The sequence below is a fragment of the Phoxinus phoxinus genome (assembly GCF_949152265.1).
Source record: "Phoxinus phoxinus genome assembly, chromosome: 14".
Lineage (NCBI taxonomy): Eukaryota > Metazoa > Chordata > Actinopteri > Cypriniformes > Leuciscidae > Phoxinus > Phoxinus phoxinus.
Genome location: NC_136889.1, coordinates 31178584 through 31199706, shown reverse-complemented (window position 1 = coordinate 31199706; position 21123 = coordinate 31178584). Strand labels below are relative to the sequence as shown.

At 39.2% G+C, this 21123-nt stretch overlaps 1 protein-coding gene across 10 annotated transcripts in view; it reads right to left on the bottom strand.

Moving 5' to 3' along the window:
* eml4 (EMAP like 4) overlaps positions 1–21123 on the bottom strand; it is a 115279-nt gene that overhangs the window by 69306 nt on the left and 24850 nt on the right. For 3 of the 10 annotated variants that reach the window (XM_079634673.1, XM_079634676.1, XM_079634678.1), the window contains exon 1: positions 1537–1732. The exons of 4 other annotated variants lie outside the window; for them this stretch is intronic. In XM_079634673.1, coding sequence (XP_079490799.1) covers positions 1537–1606 — 70 coding nt within the window. In that variant the 5' untranslated portion in view covers positions 1607–1732. Of the gene's footprint in view, positions 1–1536; positions 1768–21123 lie in introns of those variants that run through there. 3 more of the 10 variants (XM_079634680.1, XM_079634675.1, XM_079634679.1) reach the window with 2 other exon arrangements.

Genomic DNA, 21123 nt, shown 5'->3' with positions numbered 1-21123 from the left:
AAAGACAGTTTGTCAGGATAATCTGTGACTGTTGACTTGAGCTAGCCTCATCATGAAGTTGTTTTAAAAGCATTAAAGTTTGAAGCTTATATGATATGTACATCTGTGGTTGCAGCTCACAGAGGAACAGGTTCTGCGTGGATGAATCTGATCCTGTAACTATATCTCACGCATCGGAACAGTTTCATCAAGAAGAAAGTGCGAGAAAAAAAGTATATCTAAAAAATATGTAGTTAATGTAAGCATATAGAATATAATGCTGCCAGTCACTAGACTATATGTTGTTTATGGGCATGACATACACTGACTACCATTCAAACATCTCATCAAGGTAGATTTGATTTTTAAAACGTTTTTGAAAGAAGCTTCTAATGCTCACCAAGGCTGCATTTATTTGACCAAAAATTCAAACATTACCAATTAAAATAACAGTTTTTTTTAAATGATCTGAATATCTAGTAAAGTGTAATTTATTCCTGTGATCAAAGCTGAATTTTCAGCATCATTACGTCACATGATCCTTCACAAATCATTCTGATATGATGACTTGCTGCTAAAAAAACATTTCTGATTATTATCAATGTTGAAAACAGTTTATTTTAAAAATAGTAATCTTTTATGTCTTTACTGTCACTTTTGATCAATTTAATGTGTCCTTGCTGAATAAAAGCATTAATTAATATATATATTAATCTTACTGACCCCAACGTTTTTAACAGTAATATTATATATGCCAGAAATTTTGTGCCAAATTAAACACGTTTAACTCGCCAATTTAAACCGAACACTTTTTATGGTTAAAATGAACACTTTAATAATCAATAATTAGCTTTTAACAAAAAACTTGCAGTAAAAAGTACAGTCCTCCTCACATTCCCTCAACAAAAGTTCATGGATCTGCTACACTGTAAGAACATGGGTAAGTTGAGTTATTAGAAAAGACAGCAGAGAGTCTGCGCTACGTTTGCTGGGTTTAGTAAGAAATCTTCACTGCAAGTCTACAGAAGTGATGTTGATCATGTACTGTGGTAAAAGTGCACGGGACATCAGAACCGGCTGAGCCAAATCTGCCGGAGGAAGCTTGAAGATTTCCAGTGCATGCTGAACGTTCAGAGGAAAATGGGCTTTTGAGGCAATATTTGATCATGCATTGCAAGAAAAACGCAAGTTAGAAAACGGGCAATCCCAAGTTACTCAAGCCAACATACATTTATACAAAATATTTATTTTGAAGTACAACTAACCACACACAACTCTCTCCTGGGGTGGTGACCATTTACAAGCATTCAAATGAACTGCTTGACTCTCACTAAACACACACACACACACCGCTGAGATGCATCAATGTTGTGAGGTTAGAGCGTTACACACACTTCCTCTCTGTGTGGTGTGAAGAGGGAACCTCCACATGACAAAAAGGAAGACTCTTGCTTCTACATTGCACACACACACACACACACGTATCTCAATCACACACACACACACACACACACACACACACACACAACCCTCCCCAATCCCGCTGTGCTGCATTACCGGTGCAGTGGTGGTTCAGCATGGCCGTAGAGTTACACACTGGAGATAAACCTGTCGCGCTGTCGTCCATTCTTCACCGCTGCACGAGATCTTCTCTTCTACGCTTCTCCTCGTCTGTCTGTCTGTGCCCGTGTGTGTCTCTTTCTCTGTCTCACACACACATTCTTCCGTTCTCGCACGCTGCTGCACACACAAAAGCCAGGGCGAGCGAGTGAGCGAGAACAAGGGAAACTAGAGGAGGAGGAGATAAAGGGGTAAAAAAAGAAAATCTTGGTTGGCTAAGGGAGTGGCTAAAGCTCCCCTGCTCGAGCGTCTTAAACCTCTGCTGTTCCAGCGGACACACACACACACACACACTGGGGCGGGGGAGGGGAGGAGAACACGTGGAGGTGTCAAGGCTTCAGGAGAACGGCCACGCACACTAAAGCCTCGCTCAACTGAGCCAGTGTGTCCTCTAAAGCCTCACTCTCGGCCATCATCTGCACAGTGTACACACACACACACACACACACTTTTTCTATTGTATTTGACCCCTGATGTGACTTGGAGATATTAAATCATAAAACAAGCATATCATTCAGAAGCACATTTTTAGGTTACCCAAGCAAAACACTTTTTTTTTACAATGCTTTGTCAGCTGCAATTCTTTACCAAGAAAGTCTATTAAATTAATTTATAAAAAATGTCTTGCAGAACAGGTCAATATAATATAATATAATATAATATAATATAATATAATATAATATAATATAATATAATATAATATAATAATATATAATATAATGTGCTTTAATTTGATTAAAATAATTAACTAATTAATCTGACATTTTTCTGTAATTAATTGCACATAATCACACCTGATTTTTTTTTACATTAATATTGTAATCATTTCACATTTAAACTCCCAATTAATGTAGAAACACCATAAATACTGTATTTAATATTTTAAATATGTTTAATTTCTTTTCTTTCTTTTTTTAATGAAGGCACCAATACTACTGATGTTTCTAAGAAATTTATTTTTTCTCAATTTTAGCCATTAAATATATCCATTCAGCATTAAACTATAATCGAAAGCTATACATTTTAACATTTATTAGGCTTTAAAAATATATAACTTTTAACTTTTAATTTAAGTGAACTTTAAACTATCTTCACAGCTCATTATAATAAAGTCCAATGTACCTGTGCCTTCAATATATCAGGGTTACATTTTTCCTATTGGCCCAGTCAGGCACAAAAAGTTGTTGTTTTTTTGGCTTTGACCCATGCAACCTAGTAAACAGTTAGGTCATAATGAAGTTATCAAACACTTCAGTGTTCACTGCATACATTATAAATGAAATATAGATTAATAGTAATACTTCTTAATGCTGCAAACGTTATTCAGGCAAGAGCAGTGAGTGATTTTCTCCTTTTCTTCTGTTCTTTGATTGTCCTTAAAGGGATGGTCCGGTATAAAATCAACTTAGGGTCCTTTGCACCATGACCTCGAGCCAAACACCCCCAGAAGCTTTTTTCCCCTCGGTGGAACATTATTATAGTTCGAGCTTATTTAGAGATATCGGCCGAATGGTTTAGTGCAGGCGCTAATGGATCCGAGTGCATCTCGTAAATTACCCCACTAATAATGTCCATAATGGTACCAAACTTCTATATTTAAATTACTACGAACCATCCCTTTAATGTCAGACAGCAGCAGGTTTATTAGGCTGCTGTCACTTTAAGACCTGCCGCGGATCCCATTTTCTAACTCTTTATATTCATTTAAGACTTAATTTAACTCATTTAAGACTATGCTTGCCTGGATACTCGACAAAACGGCCATTTTGGCATAATTTTGTGTTTAGTCTGTTTAAGTGCTGTCTGAAGCGGCTTTCTGTGTGCACGAGTGTGTGTGTGTGTGTGTGGTACAGACAGGAGATTCACAGGTGCCCTCTTTTGTGTCTTATCACACTTGATAGTTTAAAAGCATCTGCATGAATAAGAGTGTGGTCATGTAATATAACGCTAGCCAAAGGATGATGGGAAAAACGGATGCTGTGTTAAGCATTAAAGGGGTCATGACATGTTTTTTTTTATTTTATTATTATGTTCCCTTAGGTGCAATTATAGTATTACTATAGTTTTTTTTTACTAAAAACTTTTAAAATGTAGTGATTTATGACCTTTTCCAGTCTGGAGTCTGTTTTGGGGGTGTTTCCCCTTTAAGAGTTCAGTGTTAACGCCCACTGTTATGATTGGCTAATGTCAGTGCCTATGCATCAATTATTAACGCCCCCAGCCAGAACATTTGCGGATTCAGCGTATTTAAAAAGTAGTTTAAAGTTTTAAATACATTACTTACAGTTTGCGTCGTCGTTGTTGAGCCCAGAATAGTCGGCACGGACTTATCTTTGAGCAACAGTTTTCTGGCAAAGCCAGCTTCATTTTGGGATTTGTTCTCAAAACAGTCATCCTTCAAATGTATAGAACAAACGCTTAAACTTAAACTGCTTTTAAGTCTCAAACTGCCGTGACTGAGACGTCCGCAAAAAATAAAGTGCATCCATTTTTCCCTGACGACTGGATCTTTCGCAGCGTATTCAAAGATGTTGTTTGTCCACAGCCAGGAACAGCACATCTGCGGCATCGTAATTTCCCTGTACACAGACCCACTCGCTGTCCGTCGACTGAACACTTGTGAGGCGCGCGGGCGCGACAATGATACGAAATGAGCGTAGTTGCCTTGCGCTTAAAGCGTAGTTGTCTTGTGCTGGAGGCGGTCATATGCAAACGCTGGTACGTCACTTCGTACCGTGACGTCACTTCTTACCATGGATCCAGAACGAGCTGTATTTAGAGCTTGATTAAATAAATGATTCGTTTATAATGGGGAGGACGTCTTAAGATATGAAACTTGCAGGACGTTTTAATGGTACAAAGACCTCTTATATACCAAAAGATCAAGGCAAATTTGGTTTCTCATGTCATGACCCCTTTAATATTTTTCCAGTGTTCATCCTATGACTATGATGTGTGAATGACTGAATGGCTGTGTGTGTGTGTGTGTGTGTGTGTGTGTGTATGAGCGTGAAGAGCGCTTTTGTGACTTTGTGTTTATATACAACTTGTGTGTTTCGTATATCTCCAGTTTATACCCCCCAGAGTTCAACGAGTTACTATGGTAAGTGTGCCTTGTCGGGCTCTCGTTCAAAAACCACACGGATGTTTATTAATCTTAGACCTGAGGAGAAGGAGTGGAGCATAGCAGCAGTGTTTAAAAAAGAATGAAACATTTAATTATCCCACGTTTGTGAAGGGGCCAGCCTGTCGCTGAGGAGAGCCATAAAACAATGAGAAGGAGAGCGAGTGAGAGAGAGCATTCCTTCAGCGCACGGCTGCCAAGTTGGAAGAAAAACCAACAACACAAAGCGACTGGTGAGAAGCCAGAAGGAGAGGAGAACAGAGAGAAGGAATATCGGGGCCACGTACACCGCAATCTTTCAGCGTGAAACGGCCCATAAAGTGAACAACAGGAGATAATGGCAGTGCGAGGGAAGGTCGCCTCACACCGGGATACGAGTATCATACTGACACGCTTACAGACAAGGAATGAAAAGAAAGTAGGTCAAAGGCCAATCATGGGGACCGTCTAACTCCCACTCTCACATGCACACGCATGTACATGCAGACTTCATGTCACATTTATTTCAGCTTACGGTGAAATTGCAAACCACAAGCAGGGAGTACGCCTACATTTGAATGATCAAACGAGACATATTAGCTCTGGTCCAAACCCTACTAAGCTACATTATCCTACAGTTCATCAGTTGACATCTGGCAGAATCCGGAGGCAATGGAACTTCTGATTTGAAATGCAATGATTTGGAATATTCGACAAAAGCCGGAACTCTGTGCAAAATACAAATATAGAAGCACAGCGGAGACTAGCCTGGCCCTACCAGACTCCCGTGCACTTCATTTGTACAGAGAGTCTGGCCTCTCTTCACTACATTTACAAGCAGCCAATAACCCGTTCAAAACCGGAATTTGAGCAATAATCCGGTCGCGCACGGCCATGTAAACACCGGCAAAAACCCGAATATGCTCATATTCCCGTTTTTAAAAACACGAATATGATCCCTGGGTTACCCCTTTTCTAACCCGAATATTTGGTCATGTAAACGCGTATCGGCATATCCCCATGAAAAGGAACATTGATTTGTGTTCTGCGCATGTTCTATTCGCAAGGAATCTTGGTCTTTTGAGTAGAGGAACGTTTCAGAAACCCAAATAGTGACCTTAACCCGACCATAACCCAAATATTGACAGCTTGTAAACGTAGTCACAACGTTACAACTTCCTTGTAGGCGGGTACTGCATTTACACTGCAGGTCTTGATGCCCAATTCCGATTTGCTGACTATATCCGATTTTTTTGACTACCCACCGCTTACATCATCTTTTAAAAGTGACCCGTATCCGATGTTTGCATTTACACTATACACTGCCAAAACAACCCAATGTAGACGTTCTGACCCGGAAAATGAAGTAAAACAGCTCGATATGCAATGGACGCAGAAGCAGACAAAATGATTATAGGAACTATACGGTTATCCGGACCACACGTGTGTCTTTTAGTCCCGTATAGTCCGTATACTCATCCCTGATTGGTCTTAACCCCAGTGACGGATAGGTTTAGGGGCGGGGTTAGGGGTAGGCCATTGTGTGGTCCGGATAACCGCATAGTACCGATTATAGTGATGCGCGGATCGCGGTTATATCCGCGGGGGCTCTGCAGATAATCCGCGGATCGGGCGGGTCGACTAATAAAAATAACATTCTGATTAATTTCGGGTGGGTCGCGGGTGGATATGATAAATCATTATTAACGAATATATTAACTACATTCTCTAAAATATGAGCATGTTCCATTCCAGTTTAAGTTTCAAGGGAGTAAAGCCTGTTAATGCCATTAAGAAAATGAAATTCTGTCAAATAAATTTTGTTTTAAAGAAATGTTCATTTAAAAGCAGCGCTCATTCATCAGTGTATTATACCAGAGACGCGCACATCAACCGTCGCCGAGTCCGCCGTTGAAGGTGATGATGATAATCCATTTATCCTCACGCGTTACAACACATAAGAATAATAGTAAGTTGCCCATCGGGTGCGGATACTTAAAGGACAAGTTCGGTATTTTACACTTAAAGCCCTGTTTACAGACCGTATCTGATGAAATAGAACGGTTAAGATTAAAATTTGGACACATGCTGCTGTTGCGAGAATTTTAGGTTTATTTAGCTTTTGTGGACCTATTTTGCCAAACGTGTCACAGCCGTGATTCTTCCGTTGAGAGCTTGAATAATAGACACTCCAGCGGCGGAGTAATACCGCACCTCACACAGCACATTCAATACAAGTCATGGAGTTGGACAAAAACTACGATAAAACCTGTTGGAAAGCATCTTTTTCAGCGATTTTTTTTGGAACCGTATCAGTGAACACCCCTGACCACTCGGTGAGTTTCACGTCTTTGTAAACGAAAGTTTAATGTGTTTTAGGAAGGAATCTTCCAGTGCACATAGACAACCATTGTGGGGGTGAGGGGGGAAAGCGATATAAACCTAAAATTCTCGCGACAGCAGCATCTGTCCAAAGTTTAATCTTAACCGTTCTATTTCATCAGATACGATCTGTAAACAGGGCTTTAAGTGTAAAATACCGAACTTGTCCTTTAAATCAGAGAGAATGATTGGTGCGGGTGAGTGGCGGGCGGATGATTTGTTTTTGGCTGTGGATTCGAGTGCCGTTGGAGCTCATCCGTACATCTCGAATTATCCGGTGTCTTACTTTGCGCACTATTTTCAAAGGTCAGCAAAACATTGCTCTCGTAAAGCGGAGAAAAATTACTCCACTGTGTTGAGCCTTCGTCCTCCGTCACGCAATTAATACGTCATGTGATCGTTGGTGTCCACCTGAGTTGACGTCCCCTTTTTAATGGCATACGCCTCACATTTACTGGGGAATATCCGATTTGTCTGTTTACATGGCACACGCAAATGCATGATTCATATCTGATTTATTTCCACATAAGAGTGAGGCCTGATGTCCGATCTGAGCCACATGAGGAAAAATCGGAATTGGGTCACTTAAACCATGCAGTGTAAATGGGATCTCTGTTGAAGTTTAAAACTATTGGATCTGCTTAGAGACACTCTGGATCTGCCATAACCAATCACTAACGTTTGGTCGTGACGAAACTTCAACTCAAACTAGCGCACCCTCATCGTTCTCAGCCACTCTCTCTGTTCGCTGATTGGACCGGTAAAAAATAGACCGGAGAAAACCCAAGAATACACCGCAATCCCAGACGACGTACTGAAGGAACATTAGTATTGAGTGGAAGTACGTATGAGGGCAGAGCCAGGCTAAGGGGAGACTACATTCACAACGGATTTAAATAAAGACGAGACCAAAGGAATGACGTGACACTTCAATAGACAAAAAATGACCTATTAATAAACAAATTATATCTATTATCAGTGCTAAATGTATTATTTATAATTAACATTGTCTCTCCCCAGCAACAAATCTATGCAGAGAACAGACAAAAAAGAAAAGAAAAATGTTGAGAAGAAAAAAAAAGTACTATGTTGAGAGAGTGCCGTATATTTTTTTTACCTTGAGAATCGAACCTGTGACCTTGCTGTTGCTGGCGCTTTGAGATCACGTTGTGCTACAGGAACTGAGATAACCGTGCCGACTCACACACCGCTACTAACAGCAGTGCCAATCTGTCTATAGACACACACAGTATGGCCTCGGTCAGACTGACAGTCCAAATATGAATTGTGTGCATATCCAATCATATTTAGCAAGTGTGAACGGCAAAAAAAAAGAGAAAAGGAGATTTTTACAAATCAGTTTTGAACTACATTCAGATGTGGTTTGAAATCATATTCCCATTTCTATAAACAGTTTCAGTGTAGTCACTAGTAGCTATAATCAGATTTTCTTAATCTGGTTCATCTCACTTTCTCAAGCCACGTAAAAACACTTTCTGTAAATCTAGTGGTCAAATGCTTTGTGGCCTCTCAATTTTCCATGTGATTATCATCAACTGACCAGTGGCTGGTCAGTGTGTGCAATTTCACAATACTAAAAGATTTTCTGAATTTACAGTATATGAGTGATATGCTTTTTTTTTTTTAAGAAAGGACATTTTTAAACATTAAATAGAAGAATTACAGAGAATCAATCAATTATGAATGATTTACTGCCATTGTGTCAAGTCAAGTCATCTTCATTTATATAGCGCTTTTAACAATGTAGATTGTTTCAAAGCAGCTTTACAGTGATACATTGATAATTTAAGGTAACAGAGATTGTTTTGGCTTCGTTTCTTGAATAAATATATTTTCCAGCTAAAGTTAGTTTTGATTGATTCACTTCCGTCACAACGATCATTAGTTATCAAATTAGAGTCCGCTAAGACGACACCGTTCTCTCTACACAGACTTTAAACTCGAACCTGTGAGAAACACTGATGGCGCTCACGTGCGCATCAATAATTAACTCTATAGTTATGTGCATTTGAATATATGTGCGCAGGTTTGTAATTCCCTACAAACCAAGCCTTAACAAACTACTTGTCTGGCCTTAAACATTTTTAGACAGAATTGTATCACTTCGGGGTAGATAAGCGAAACCGAAATATGAATAATATGTAAACATGTACTCAATAAAAAAGTAACTGTAGTCTGATTACGAGTATTTTAAGATGTAATATAATCTAATTACCTAAAAAAACTGAACAGTTGCGATACACAGTGTGTACAGTCAATCATTTAGATCAGATTCCAATCGGACACACAAATAATGTGATGGTGACTGACAGAAGATATAGCCTAAGTCGTGTAGTCTTTATCTGGTTGGTTTTCAGAACTACAAATTGGATAACAGTCTTCTGAGTAAGGCTATACATCTATACACGTGCAAACTAATTTGCATATTAACTGGAGATATTTGTATTTGCAATGTTTGCTAGAATACCATGGGGGAATTCACAGAAATGAGTTATGACTAAGTGCTGTTTATTTGCTCGGTCACTAAAGCAAGTCAAAAACACACCCATCAAATTATTGCTGATCACAATTTTTCATGTGTCGAATGCAAAGATAATATCTCAGTTCTGGGGCCTCATTTATAAAACTGTGCGTAGGATCCTTACTAAAAGTGTACGTGCGCCTGAAAGCCAAAAATGGCGTACGCAAAAAAATATTCAGATTTATAAAAGCGTGCGTACGCCAGAACCTGCGCAGGATTCACTTTATAAATCCCACTCAGCGGAAGATTGTGCGCACATGCGTCTCCTCCCCGAAATGACCATATATGGAGCTTACAACGCCTAGTTTTACTATGCATACGGTACAAGACATAAGGAAAATATGAAATACGGATGTGCCGTCACATTACATTAATACAAATAGTATTTTTAATTGATTTATATTTGTAATGGAAACAGATAGACCTTGTTGTGCATTATATTTGCACAATCTGCTATTATCATGATAAGCATTATCTCTGTATGCCGAGTTAAAAAGCATCGCATGCACAACAAATATGTAGCCTATGCTATTCATTGAATAGGCTATATATATTTTTAACTTTTCAGTAAATGTCATGAAGTTTAAGTGTTTAACTCCATTAAAGAGCATAAATGTTTATATAGTAAAACATAGTTTAAATCATTATTTTATTTAAACTGTTATTGTGAATATGCACTGTAGCCTATTATGATTAGGACTCATAATGAAGATTTGCAGTTTTACTTCATCTGCCGTCAGATATGCGTCAGTTTCACTAACGGCCCAACGCGCTCGCTGGCGCGGACATTTAAGGTGTGGATATTTCCTTCAAGTGATAGGCTTGGTGAATGAAATTATATTTGTAGCTATTATCTTTCTGTATATGTATAATTTTATTTCGATTTTCTGTCTAAAAGTGACCAAAAAGACATTTAACTCCAGCTCACCATCGGTCTCCAAAATGTGCATACGCATGGGTCAGAGTTTGCGTGGAGGTGCGCATATTTTCACGTCAAGTTTTTCTTTATAAATCCCACCTTTTGCGCAGGAACTGGCGTACGCATGTTTTCAGCCCCGTTTTGTGCGTACGCAAGCTTTATAAATGAGGCCCCTGAGCATTAGGTTCTATTGAATGGAGCAGACCAGCACACTTTGGCATACTTTCCTGAGACCGTACAGCATCACTACATCATTTCAGGAATTACTGCCATGATGAATCAAAAACATACACTTTAAAACAATCTTTTTTTTTCTCTCCATCCATTTAACCCTGAGAGACACATGCATTGATTCATGACGTATTATTTTTTTCACCCTTAAATGTGTCTTTGGGAAAACATTCATTCTAAAAAACATTTTGTTTAGGCAAAATTTGAATCAGGGTATGATTTGGAAAAACATTGCAAAAAACAAAACAAAACAAAAAACAAAACACTGCAACACTGGACATTTAAGGTTGCAAATTTTCACTACTATTTTTTGATGAAGTAAGTTAAAGTTAAGTCACAACACAATCCAGCACACAAAGGTATTTAAGAAATAATACATGTGAACCAGTAAGAATACAGTCATGGAAAGTTAAGAAACAACAATAACCACATCAATCAGAAATGCGTCAGAGTTAAGTCATAATTCTTTTCAAATTTAAATTGGCTCCTATATTTTTTAAGGGTATGGATGCATTTATCATTCAGCAATATGAGCAATTTGTTTGCCTTGATAATTTCATTTAGATTCTTACTTTTCAAGAAGTGAGGTCAAGCATTGTCCTTTAATAAAGGAAAAGGAACAGGAAACTTTAGTGAAATTATGCTTTTGGTCTATTAATGTTTTTCAGGCAGTAGACGGACTTGTTCTGCGAGTCAGGTCAAACAAGGTGTGTTGGTGTGTTAGTGTGTGAGACCCGAAGGCAAGTTGAGCATGACTGAAACTGTACACATACATTCACTCAAAACGCTGACAGGTAACAAGTGCTGAGCTGTATACCTGCCGTTAAACTGCTGAAAAGTGCAACATTTCATTTTAACGGATCTGCATGCAAATTTCAACATTGTGTGTCTGGGTTGGGGTTGCTGTGATGAATAATGTACATAGGTTTATATTACAATATATTACATTATGTATTTTAACAGTGGTGTTCAATAAAAACAAATAATTACTTGCTTTTGATACTTTATTTGAACCCATTATTATTTCTTCATTGTTATTATATTATATAGGCTATTGTTCACTTAAGTCTATTTTTATTACCATACAAAAAAAAATATCCGATTACTCGATTAATCATCAAAATAATTGACCGATTACTTGATTACCAAAATAATCGTTAGTGACAGCCCTAGATTAGTAAAAACATTTCAAAATGCACTTGCATTGTTTTGGATTTTGAAATAAAATTATTTGCATTACAATTATTTACATTTTCAAATAAAATAATTTTTCCAATCATATAATTTGTCTTTGAAGATTTCTTAAAAATAGTTCATATACCTTGAACCTAATATCGTGTATCGTCTCGTCACACCCCTAATGTTCAGTTATTAGTCATCTAAAAAACACTAGAGGAGCTTATTTAATGTTAATTATGTTTGAATAAATTCGCCATAAAGACAAGTGCTTATGAAAGCTAACTTATGTGTATTTGTAATGTAATTATTATATCTGAAAATAAATAGCAGTTGAATATAATAGCTCTGTTGTCAATAATAACCTCTAATATTAATGTACCAGATGAGAGGTTTCCTTGTATAGTAAATGCAAATGTAATGTAAATATTTCCCGTATAGTTTACAGCATTAGTTGGGAGAGTTTTTTCTTCCTTAAGAAAATAAAACTATTTGGTATCGGAATAATCGGCTATCATATTGTATCATTCTGATTCATCTGCTATTATATCAGCTAGGAAATGTATCTCTAGTTTGTTCAATTTGATCTGCTCAAGTTTTCACCACAGCAACTATAAGATGTGCACAGATAAGATGTTGTACACACAAACATCTTTGTAAACATGTTGCACGGATCCCAGAGTGAGACCTGTAAAATAACTCCGCCACGAGGCATACGCCACTCCCCGTGTCCCAGCATGCCTGAGGAGCAGGACCCGCTGTCGCCTGGCCTGGCGCTGGAAACACTCATCTCGAGAAAGGAAACTGAGACTCTTCAGAGGCCCACAGACCTCACACTAAAATAGAGATGACAGGAAGGCAGCCGGTGGCACACAGGAAAGAGAGAGTGTGCAAAGGACGAAAGCAGAAGGGCTTTGAGTGAAGCATCTGCACGAACACCCCAACGCTTTCCCAGAAGCACTGTCACCGCAGAAGCAGCAGTATCAAACACCCCAGCACTTTATGAGAGTGGCTGAGCAGTCATTTAGCCGACACTTTTATCCAAAACGACTTTATTACTCTGCTTATTACAGGGCCGGTCCCCGATGAGATCAAGAGTCATGGTCAATCAGTCATTGCAGGGTTTGAACCTAAAACCTTCTGGTTACCAGCCCAAGTCATAAACCAATCACATCACTCTGTGATTCAGCCTCTGACACAACACCCATGGACCAACTGATGCATGTCACACACACAACTGAAGTACTTGCAGCAAATCAGTAGATCTAATCTGATTGGCTGGTTTTACATCACTTCCAGGTGCTTGGAAACAAAGGTGTGCTGATCGGTTCCAGGCTGACACAATGACCAATTTTGAGAAAGTACTACAAATTAGCATTTTTTTTAAATGGATTTGTTTATTTATTGGTGTTCTTATTTGTTTAGTTATTTATTCATTAATATATATATATAATATCTATTTCAATCATGAAACTCTAGAGGGCGGCTGAAAGCAAGCAATCACATCATTAACGCATGGCACAAGCTGATTGGTCTCTGCTGATCCTGCAGCCAATGAGATTGCTTGCTGAACATTTAAATAGTCTGGGGCCCCGTTTACACGTACATGGTTATATTGAAAAGCGGAGACATTTCCCTTCGTTTGTGCCCTTCGTTTACACGCAAACGGAGAATTCTCTTCTGAAAACTATTCTTTCTAAAATCTCCGACCAGAGTGGAGATTTTGGAAAACTTCGTTTGCACGTTTGCATGTAAACTGAGAAAAACAGAGTCACAGTATGTGACTATTTTCGGGATTCTGATTTGCTAACGTGGGCTTGAGCTTCTCGTGACACTGCCACCTACAGGTTTGGCCTGCTCTTGATGGCATAGACATGGGTTCGTGTAACGAACACTTTTCTGAAAACTGACAGGTGTGCACAATGTTATTTTTGAAAACCGGTTTCCTCTGAAACCGCTTCATATAGCTGTGTGAGAGAGAGACTTCTGTTGAATGCTCTTGATTGCTGATCATTCACTCAGCACGTGTTATTTGGATTAAAACTAAATCATATAAGCTATGTACCGGTAGGTAAAACATGAACAGTTACCTGATTTATGTATAATGAGTGGTTGCCTACATTATTACAGGACGTGTGCAGGTCAAGAAGTGTCATGAACGCAAACATCCAAACATCCCCGAGAACCATCGCCTCAGACAGCGCGTGATACTGAATTGAATTGTCTTTCACGTCTTGCGGGTCTTCACTAAGGGTGTCACGATTTCGATTTTAAATCGAAATCGATCGAAATTAAGTCACAATCTCGATCATCGAATTAAAAAATGGAATCGTCGATGCTGCCACGCCCCCATGTCACGTTCGGTCGGCTTGTCAAGCAGAAAAAAAACGCGTGTTGAAATGCTGCGAGTCAACCTCCTCTGGGGGCCGCACACCCGACGATAAGCGTCTATGACAACTCGAGGTATCGTACACCGGACGCGCACTTTCATGTGGCCTGCAATATTGTGTTTAAGGACATTATGGAACTCATGTTTATGTTATGAGGCTACTGTACAACGTTGCTTAGTCTGCACTTTATCTCTATCTCAGAGAGCGTCCGTTAACTGAATGTATCCTGAAAATCCGATAACATCAGCAATTTTCATTCAACCAGCTGATTTCTGTAAATGAATGTAAAACATTTATATTGCAGCAAAGTCATAACGACGATTTGAGACAAATAAATGTATATAAAATGTATTCATTTATAATAAATGTAATATAAAACTATGTGAATGGCGCTCTGTGGCGCGGCAGGATTCATTTTGAACAAGGTCCTGAGCCGTTGCTGGGCGCCGCGGACTGACGGCGAATGGCGCCGCCGGTGTGTGTGTGTGTGTGTGTGTATGTGTGTACACTCAGAGAATAAAGTGTTAGAATTTTAAAGACGTGGCTCTGCGCGACGCATAGATTTATCTGTTAAACTGTTTGTTTGTTTTGTTGTGAACTTGAATGTCATCTTCTGTGAAGAAGACTGCAGTTACAAAAGAGAAACTAGATTGCAGGTAATTTTGCTTAAGTTTCCAATTGACTGAAGAAGTAGGCCTATTACATTATGTTCTTAATAAATGTTTTAAATTTGACAATGTAGTGTGGTACATTGCAAACAAAGGTCAGATATTATGCATAAAAGTTTGGTCTAAAAATGGCATAGCAACCTGTGCTTAAAAAAAAAAAAAAAAAGAATAAAAACCGAGAATCGAATCGAACTGTGACCTTAGAATCGAAAATGTAATCGAATCGAAGATTTGGAGAATCGTGACACCCCTAGTCTTCACACACAATTATGTGAAAACGCCTGTCTTGGCGAGTATTATTTAATGTTAATCAAACAAAGGACAAATAAATTACTCACTGCTCTTGACGAAGTAGGCTACCTTTTGTAACTTTACAAAAAGATCAATCTATATTTGATTTATACAGTAATGAATAAGTGTTTTTTTTTTCACATTTGATCACTTTGTTCAAATTTCTGTATCTGTCAGATCTACCCGAAAAACTAAAAAAAAAAACTATTTCATTTGTAGCCTTTCTTTGTTCTATTGTATTTACTTATTTTATTACTGACTGCTTACTTGTCTTTAATAATGTTTTAAATTCACATTAATTGATTGGGCTGGTAGTTTTTGTTGTAGTATCAAAATTGGATTAAATAATTGATATTTCACTGGTGTCTAAACAAACATGTGAACCACTGACCCAATCCTCAGCACTGCTGGAGCTGCTCTGAATATGTGCTGTGCTATTAAATAAAAGATAAAATATGATAGAGCAATAGAATGAACAGTGAAAGTAACAGAAACTCATACAATGCATTTGAGCAGGGTTAATTAAAGGGATACTTCACCTCTGTAAAGATGAATGTGTATTTAAAATGGGTCATTTATGTAGTAGAAATGTGAAATTATTTTTGAATTTGTTCCTTCTAGACTGAGAAAAGCCAGAAAATGTATTTGTGGCTCATGTGGATGGAAGACAACAACTCCCAGAATGCACTTGCTTCACCGCCCTACGAGGCCACGCCTACCGGTAAGAGCGCAGTTAAACAACAAGGCTAGGCTACTAGTGAGTCTCCGTGACGAGTCTGCCCGGGATTTTGAGATCGCCAAAAATGTCCAGGATTCGGCTTTTGCGTTCTCATCATGTTTACTGCGGCGAGCAGGACGAGACTGACGGCCGCGGGAGAACGGCGAGCAGGACGAGACTGACGGCCGCGGGAGAACGGCGCGAGGCCGGTGGCATGATTACTGATGAGCGGCACCTGTGAGACGCACCGGTCTCGTATCTCTCACGGAGGAGCGGGAATTATCTTAGTAATGTTAAAACGCACATTAACCGATCACTTGTTTAGCGTTCATGTAAACACTACATTCAGATTCACCGATCGGAATGAATTCAGTTAGATTGAAACAAAAGGTGTGCGTGTAAACAATGAATGGCGACTGCAGAAAGCAAAAGCCGAATCCCGGACATTTTGGACGATCTCGACGGCTGGACATGTCCGGGAAAAGAGGATGGTAACCGCTACTACTCAGCTTTCTCCACAGAACAAGAAACTGTTAGCTTAGCTTCCAAATAAAAGATGGCTGACACTATTTGTACATTCTGTGAGTGAGATCCTCCCTCTATGGGCGGGCTGAAAACATGCGGATCTAGCGCCTTCTACTGGCTGTAGTTTTTAGCCTCTATTGATCGCATATGCAAAAATGACGATTTTTGCGTCATCTGAGGATTTTTTACAGACAAAAAAATACATAAATCTCTCGTCTCAGGGGGATATGAGGGAGGGAAGCACGGTAATCTGAAAATACTACAGGTTTCCTACTGATACAAAGCTTAATGCTAAATCCTGAAATATCCCTTTAAGCATGAAAAGAACTGAAGGAAATAAATATTTGATGAAAAAATTAAACCAACTAATATGATTTATATTCTTTTGGGTTCTCTATCAATACATTTCAAAATTACAAACACAGTGAAAATACAGGTATCGGTATCGGAGAGTACCAAAAATGAAAGCATCGGTATCGCACTCGTTCTGGTATAGTGGTATCGGTGAGTGCATCCCTACAAATATTAAATGAGAAACTTAAACAGAAATTATAAATGTTGCCTGGGCAACTAATTGAAATAAAAGTAAAAGAACTAAAATGACTAAACCTACAAAAGCATGACAAAATAGAGCTTTTAAAGGATAATTCTGGTATTTAACACCTTGAGTCTATATTGTAGTTTGTTTTGGATGAACAAGAGTGGTGGACAACATTTTTTTGACAATGGTTCCTCTCTCGAGTTTTTGACTATAATAGAATTGGCCATGGACCCATTTAACATTGGAGTCAATGGGCATGTCCGAAAATGTCATTAAAACAGCCAATAATGTTCGTTTACAAAACTGTGCAACTCATCGAGTGATTAGTGATGTTCCAGAAACTAAAATTGTTGCGAAATACAGTTTGTGTCGTGTTTTATTCGTCATTTTGTAAAATCCCATTGAATTCTGTTGAAGGACTGAGTGCTCGTTAATATAAATGCGCTACCGGAAACGGAAAGGGGGCTGTTTACATTTGGTCGATGTAGTCTTTTTGCTCGCTTCCGTTTCTCATAAGGCTAGCGAGCAGAGCAACTGTGCTCTGGGAGAGTAAGCGAAATAAACAAACAAAACCTTGAAAATATTGAAAGACGTGACCACTGACCAGTGCAATATGAAGTTGAACTCGACTGTGACCGTGAGTGTCCCGCGAGACATAAACAACGGTTATCGCCGTCAAGTGGTCGGGAGTGTGCTAACGCTTCAGATTCAATTATTGAGCGGAAGTTACACAGTTGTGAAGTGTCTGAAAAAATAGTTCCACTATAGCAAAATAAACGGATTGGAATCATATATTGCGACGATATATTGTTTATAATCATCAATGAACACCACTAACCACTCGGTGAGTTTAACAGTTTTGTAAACGAACATTATTGGCTGTTTTAATGACATTTTCGGACATGGCCATTGACTCCAATGTTAAATGGGTCCATGGCCAATTCTTTTATAGTCAAAAACTCGAGAGAGGAACCATTGTCAAAAAAATGTTGTCCACCACTCTTGTTCATCCAAAACAAACTACAATATAGACTCAAGGTGTTAAATACCGGAATTATCCTTTAAGTAGGCAGTTTTTGAACAGAAAAAGCTGCAAAAGGGATCTTACATGATGTTGATAGTCTGGTGTGACTCGCTTCAGGAATATATACGTGTGCAGATACCGCATTTGAGAGAATAAAATATACAGAAAAATGTTAGAAGTGTGTTGTGAAAGTGCTGAAATTCTCAATGCTTTAGCCAAATCACTTTACTGGTGACTCAAACACTCACTGGGGTCACACAAAAGAAAAAAATCCAAGGCTCGTTTACAAAGATTGTCCTCATTTTAACAGTGGTTATAGAGAAGAGGTACAGATCAGGCAAGCTTACACCTGAATAGGTAAAAAGACATTGCACATCCATTTAGCAATGTCAAAACCCAGGTGAAGAGCTCTATTTTGATTCATGCATTATTATTCCTCAGCTCCATTTTTAATTTGTTCCATATCTATCTATCTATGCCATGCATTAATCATAATGATGCTAATGGTTTTTGATATGACATATTTTTTGGGCATGTCTGAACGGTGGAGTTCAGGCTTACACAATATTAAAGAGTAATGCACTCTGATACCAGTATGACCCGTTCAGCGTCGAGTACACTAGAGTTTCATCTGAGTTTGAATCAGAGGAACCTAAACACCTTCAACGCCATAAGAATTAAACAGGCAGTTCTTAGCCAGCTACAAGTTACAAAGTGGACTATGTTTTACAGATAGAGTCCAGTTCTGTGAGGCTAGCAAAACCCTGACTTAAACTCTGCCTTGCTAGTCATTACGTGATGTTGATCAGTCCTAAGATTTGTTCTTATAATTAGCGTGACTGGTGTCCACGTGCTGTGCTTCAGCTGTAAAGTTTGCACAGTAAAACAATATCTTTAAAGATCTTCGAAATCAGCATGAAATGGATGTCGAAATTGTCCTTTTATTATATATTGGAGAGAAAGTAATATAACGTTGAAAAACAGGACACACTTGAGCTTTAAATATCCTGAATGAGACCAGAGGCTCTGCTCCAGCGCTCCTCCTGTGATGAACATGGTTTGTTTAGCCTCTCTAAATTACAACAAGACAGACAGAGAGCCAGAAATACACCAACACACACACACGCATATGCACAGCTGGCCTCTACGGAGTGATAAGGGCATCTGAGGTCAAACGGGCTGAATGTTAGCCATGAGTTATAGCACACACACACACACACACACACACACACACACGAGATGTATACAGAGAGAGAGAGAGAGAAACCACAATGGGGTGAGCCTGACAAAACAAGACATGTTTGACATACGCTAGTCACACGCAAACTAGCATTTAGGGAAATGCCTCCCACATCAGCGAGTCTCGTGTAGTCAGACTTTGGAGATTCAGCAAGTCTGGTCCACATTGCTGCTGCTTATTATCATCGAGAGCCGCACACTCAGACAAGACGGGTGTTTGACCGACATCTTGATGCTAATTAGCAATTCATTTAGTTTAATTACTTCTTAAACTATGACTCGAACAACTCGAACAATGACTTTTTTATATAAACAAGCAGTCAGTAATTACAAGAACTTGGGTAGACAAACCTTATGACACACAATGATTCTTGGTCAGATAAGAACAACAGTAAAGACTTGCGGTTCATTGAGTCATTTTCACTTAATCATTCAGAACATTGTCATTAGAGTCACAGTTTCCCGAGTCGGCTGCAGTGGTGTGTTTGTAGAAAGATGTATTACCTATTTATCCTTTTTATTCAATCATTTTTTGCACCATTTCTTATGCCATGGCACTGCAGATTAAGGAATGCAGATGAAAGATGTCCTTGAAACCATTTGGTTTCAGTATTTTAAAACAAAAATCTGGTTCGATATAAAAACAAGTTCTCATTTCCCGACCCTAAACACAAGCATTGTCTTGGAGCAGTTAAATCAACAGGTACGAGCGTCAGAAGCGGCTCTTCCAAACCTACACGCGACTGAGCCACTGTGTTCAACAAGCCACACAAATTACACATCAAAGCTCACAATGCGGCGGTCTAATTGAAGAAACACCGAGATCCACGAGTCCTGCCCCCCTGCAGTGCCCCAGGAAATGTGTGTGTGTGTGTGTGTGTGTGTGATCTGCACTCTTCCACAGCATCGGCTGCATTCCTCGCATCCCTGTTTCCAATTATCCGGGAAGAGTCTGCAGTTCTGAGAGGCCATGAGAGCCGTCGGGAAACTAGACGACTGCCGCAACATTCACATTTCACCTGCAGGATTTCTTGTGGACTGGGAAAAGTTGGCTGTACATTTCTTGATAATTTTTCTCTTTCCTCATTAGCCCAATAAAAAGAAAAACTACGGCTAGCGGACGCGGTTATAAGCTACTGCATGCTCGAGCTTTTCAAACGCACCAAAGGATCATAGCCGGCGGCGCCAAAACCAATAGACCACCGCATTCGCATGCAAATGGAGCCGTTTGCTTTGATGCTTCGACATTCCACAACATCTCGCCGTGCAAAACAGTCTGTGCGCGTACATGATGAGAACAACCAGCTTTTAATGGCGTAACCCAACAGTTCATCTTGTGTAAAGCCGCCAGAACTTTGAGTTGTGCTGCCATGAATCGTAAAACGATCTCTGTGGCATTCTGGGCTTGTGTGCTACAATCTCTGTGTACAGACTCAAAAAAGCTGTGTGCAATCCTACAACACATTAAATCCCACAAATATGTTTCTGAACATGCCATTAAAGATTTTGTACGGTAATCCAAGCCGCTGTTTGTGTGCAATTAGTTTCTGCAAGAACAAATCCAGACCTGATGAACCTGAAAGAGTTGTGTTTAAACAAGTTTTGGTGTCTTTTTGCTGCCAATTCTGCTTCTAACCTCACACACACACACACACACGAGTGGTCCGGCGCCAGAGAGCTCGCTCTTTCTGCTGACGGCAGCGATCACACACACCCCTGCCTGAGTGAAATCACAGGTGTGTGTATCCGTCTTACACTTGTGTGTGTGTGTGAGG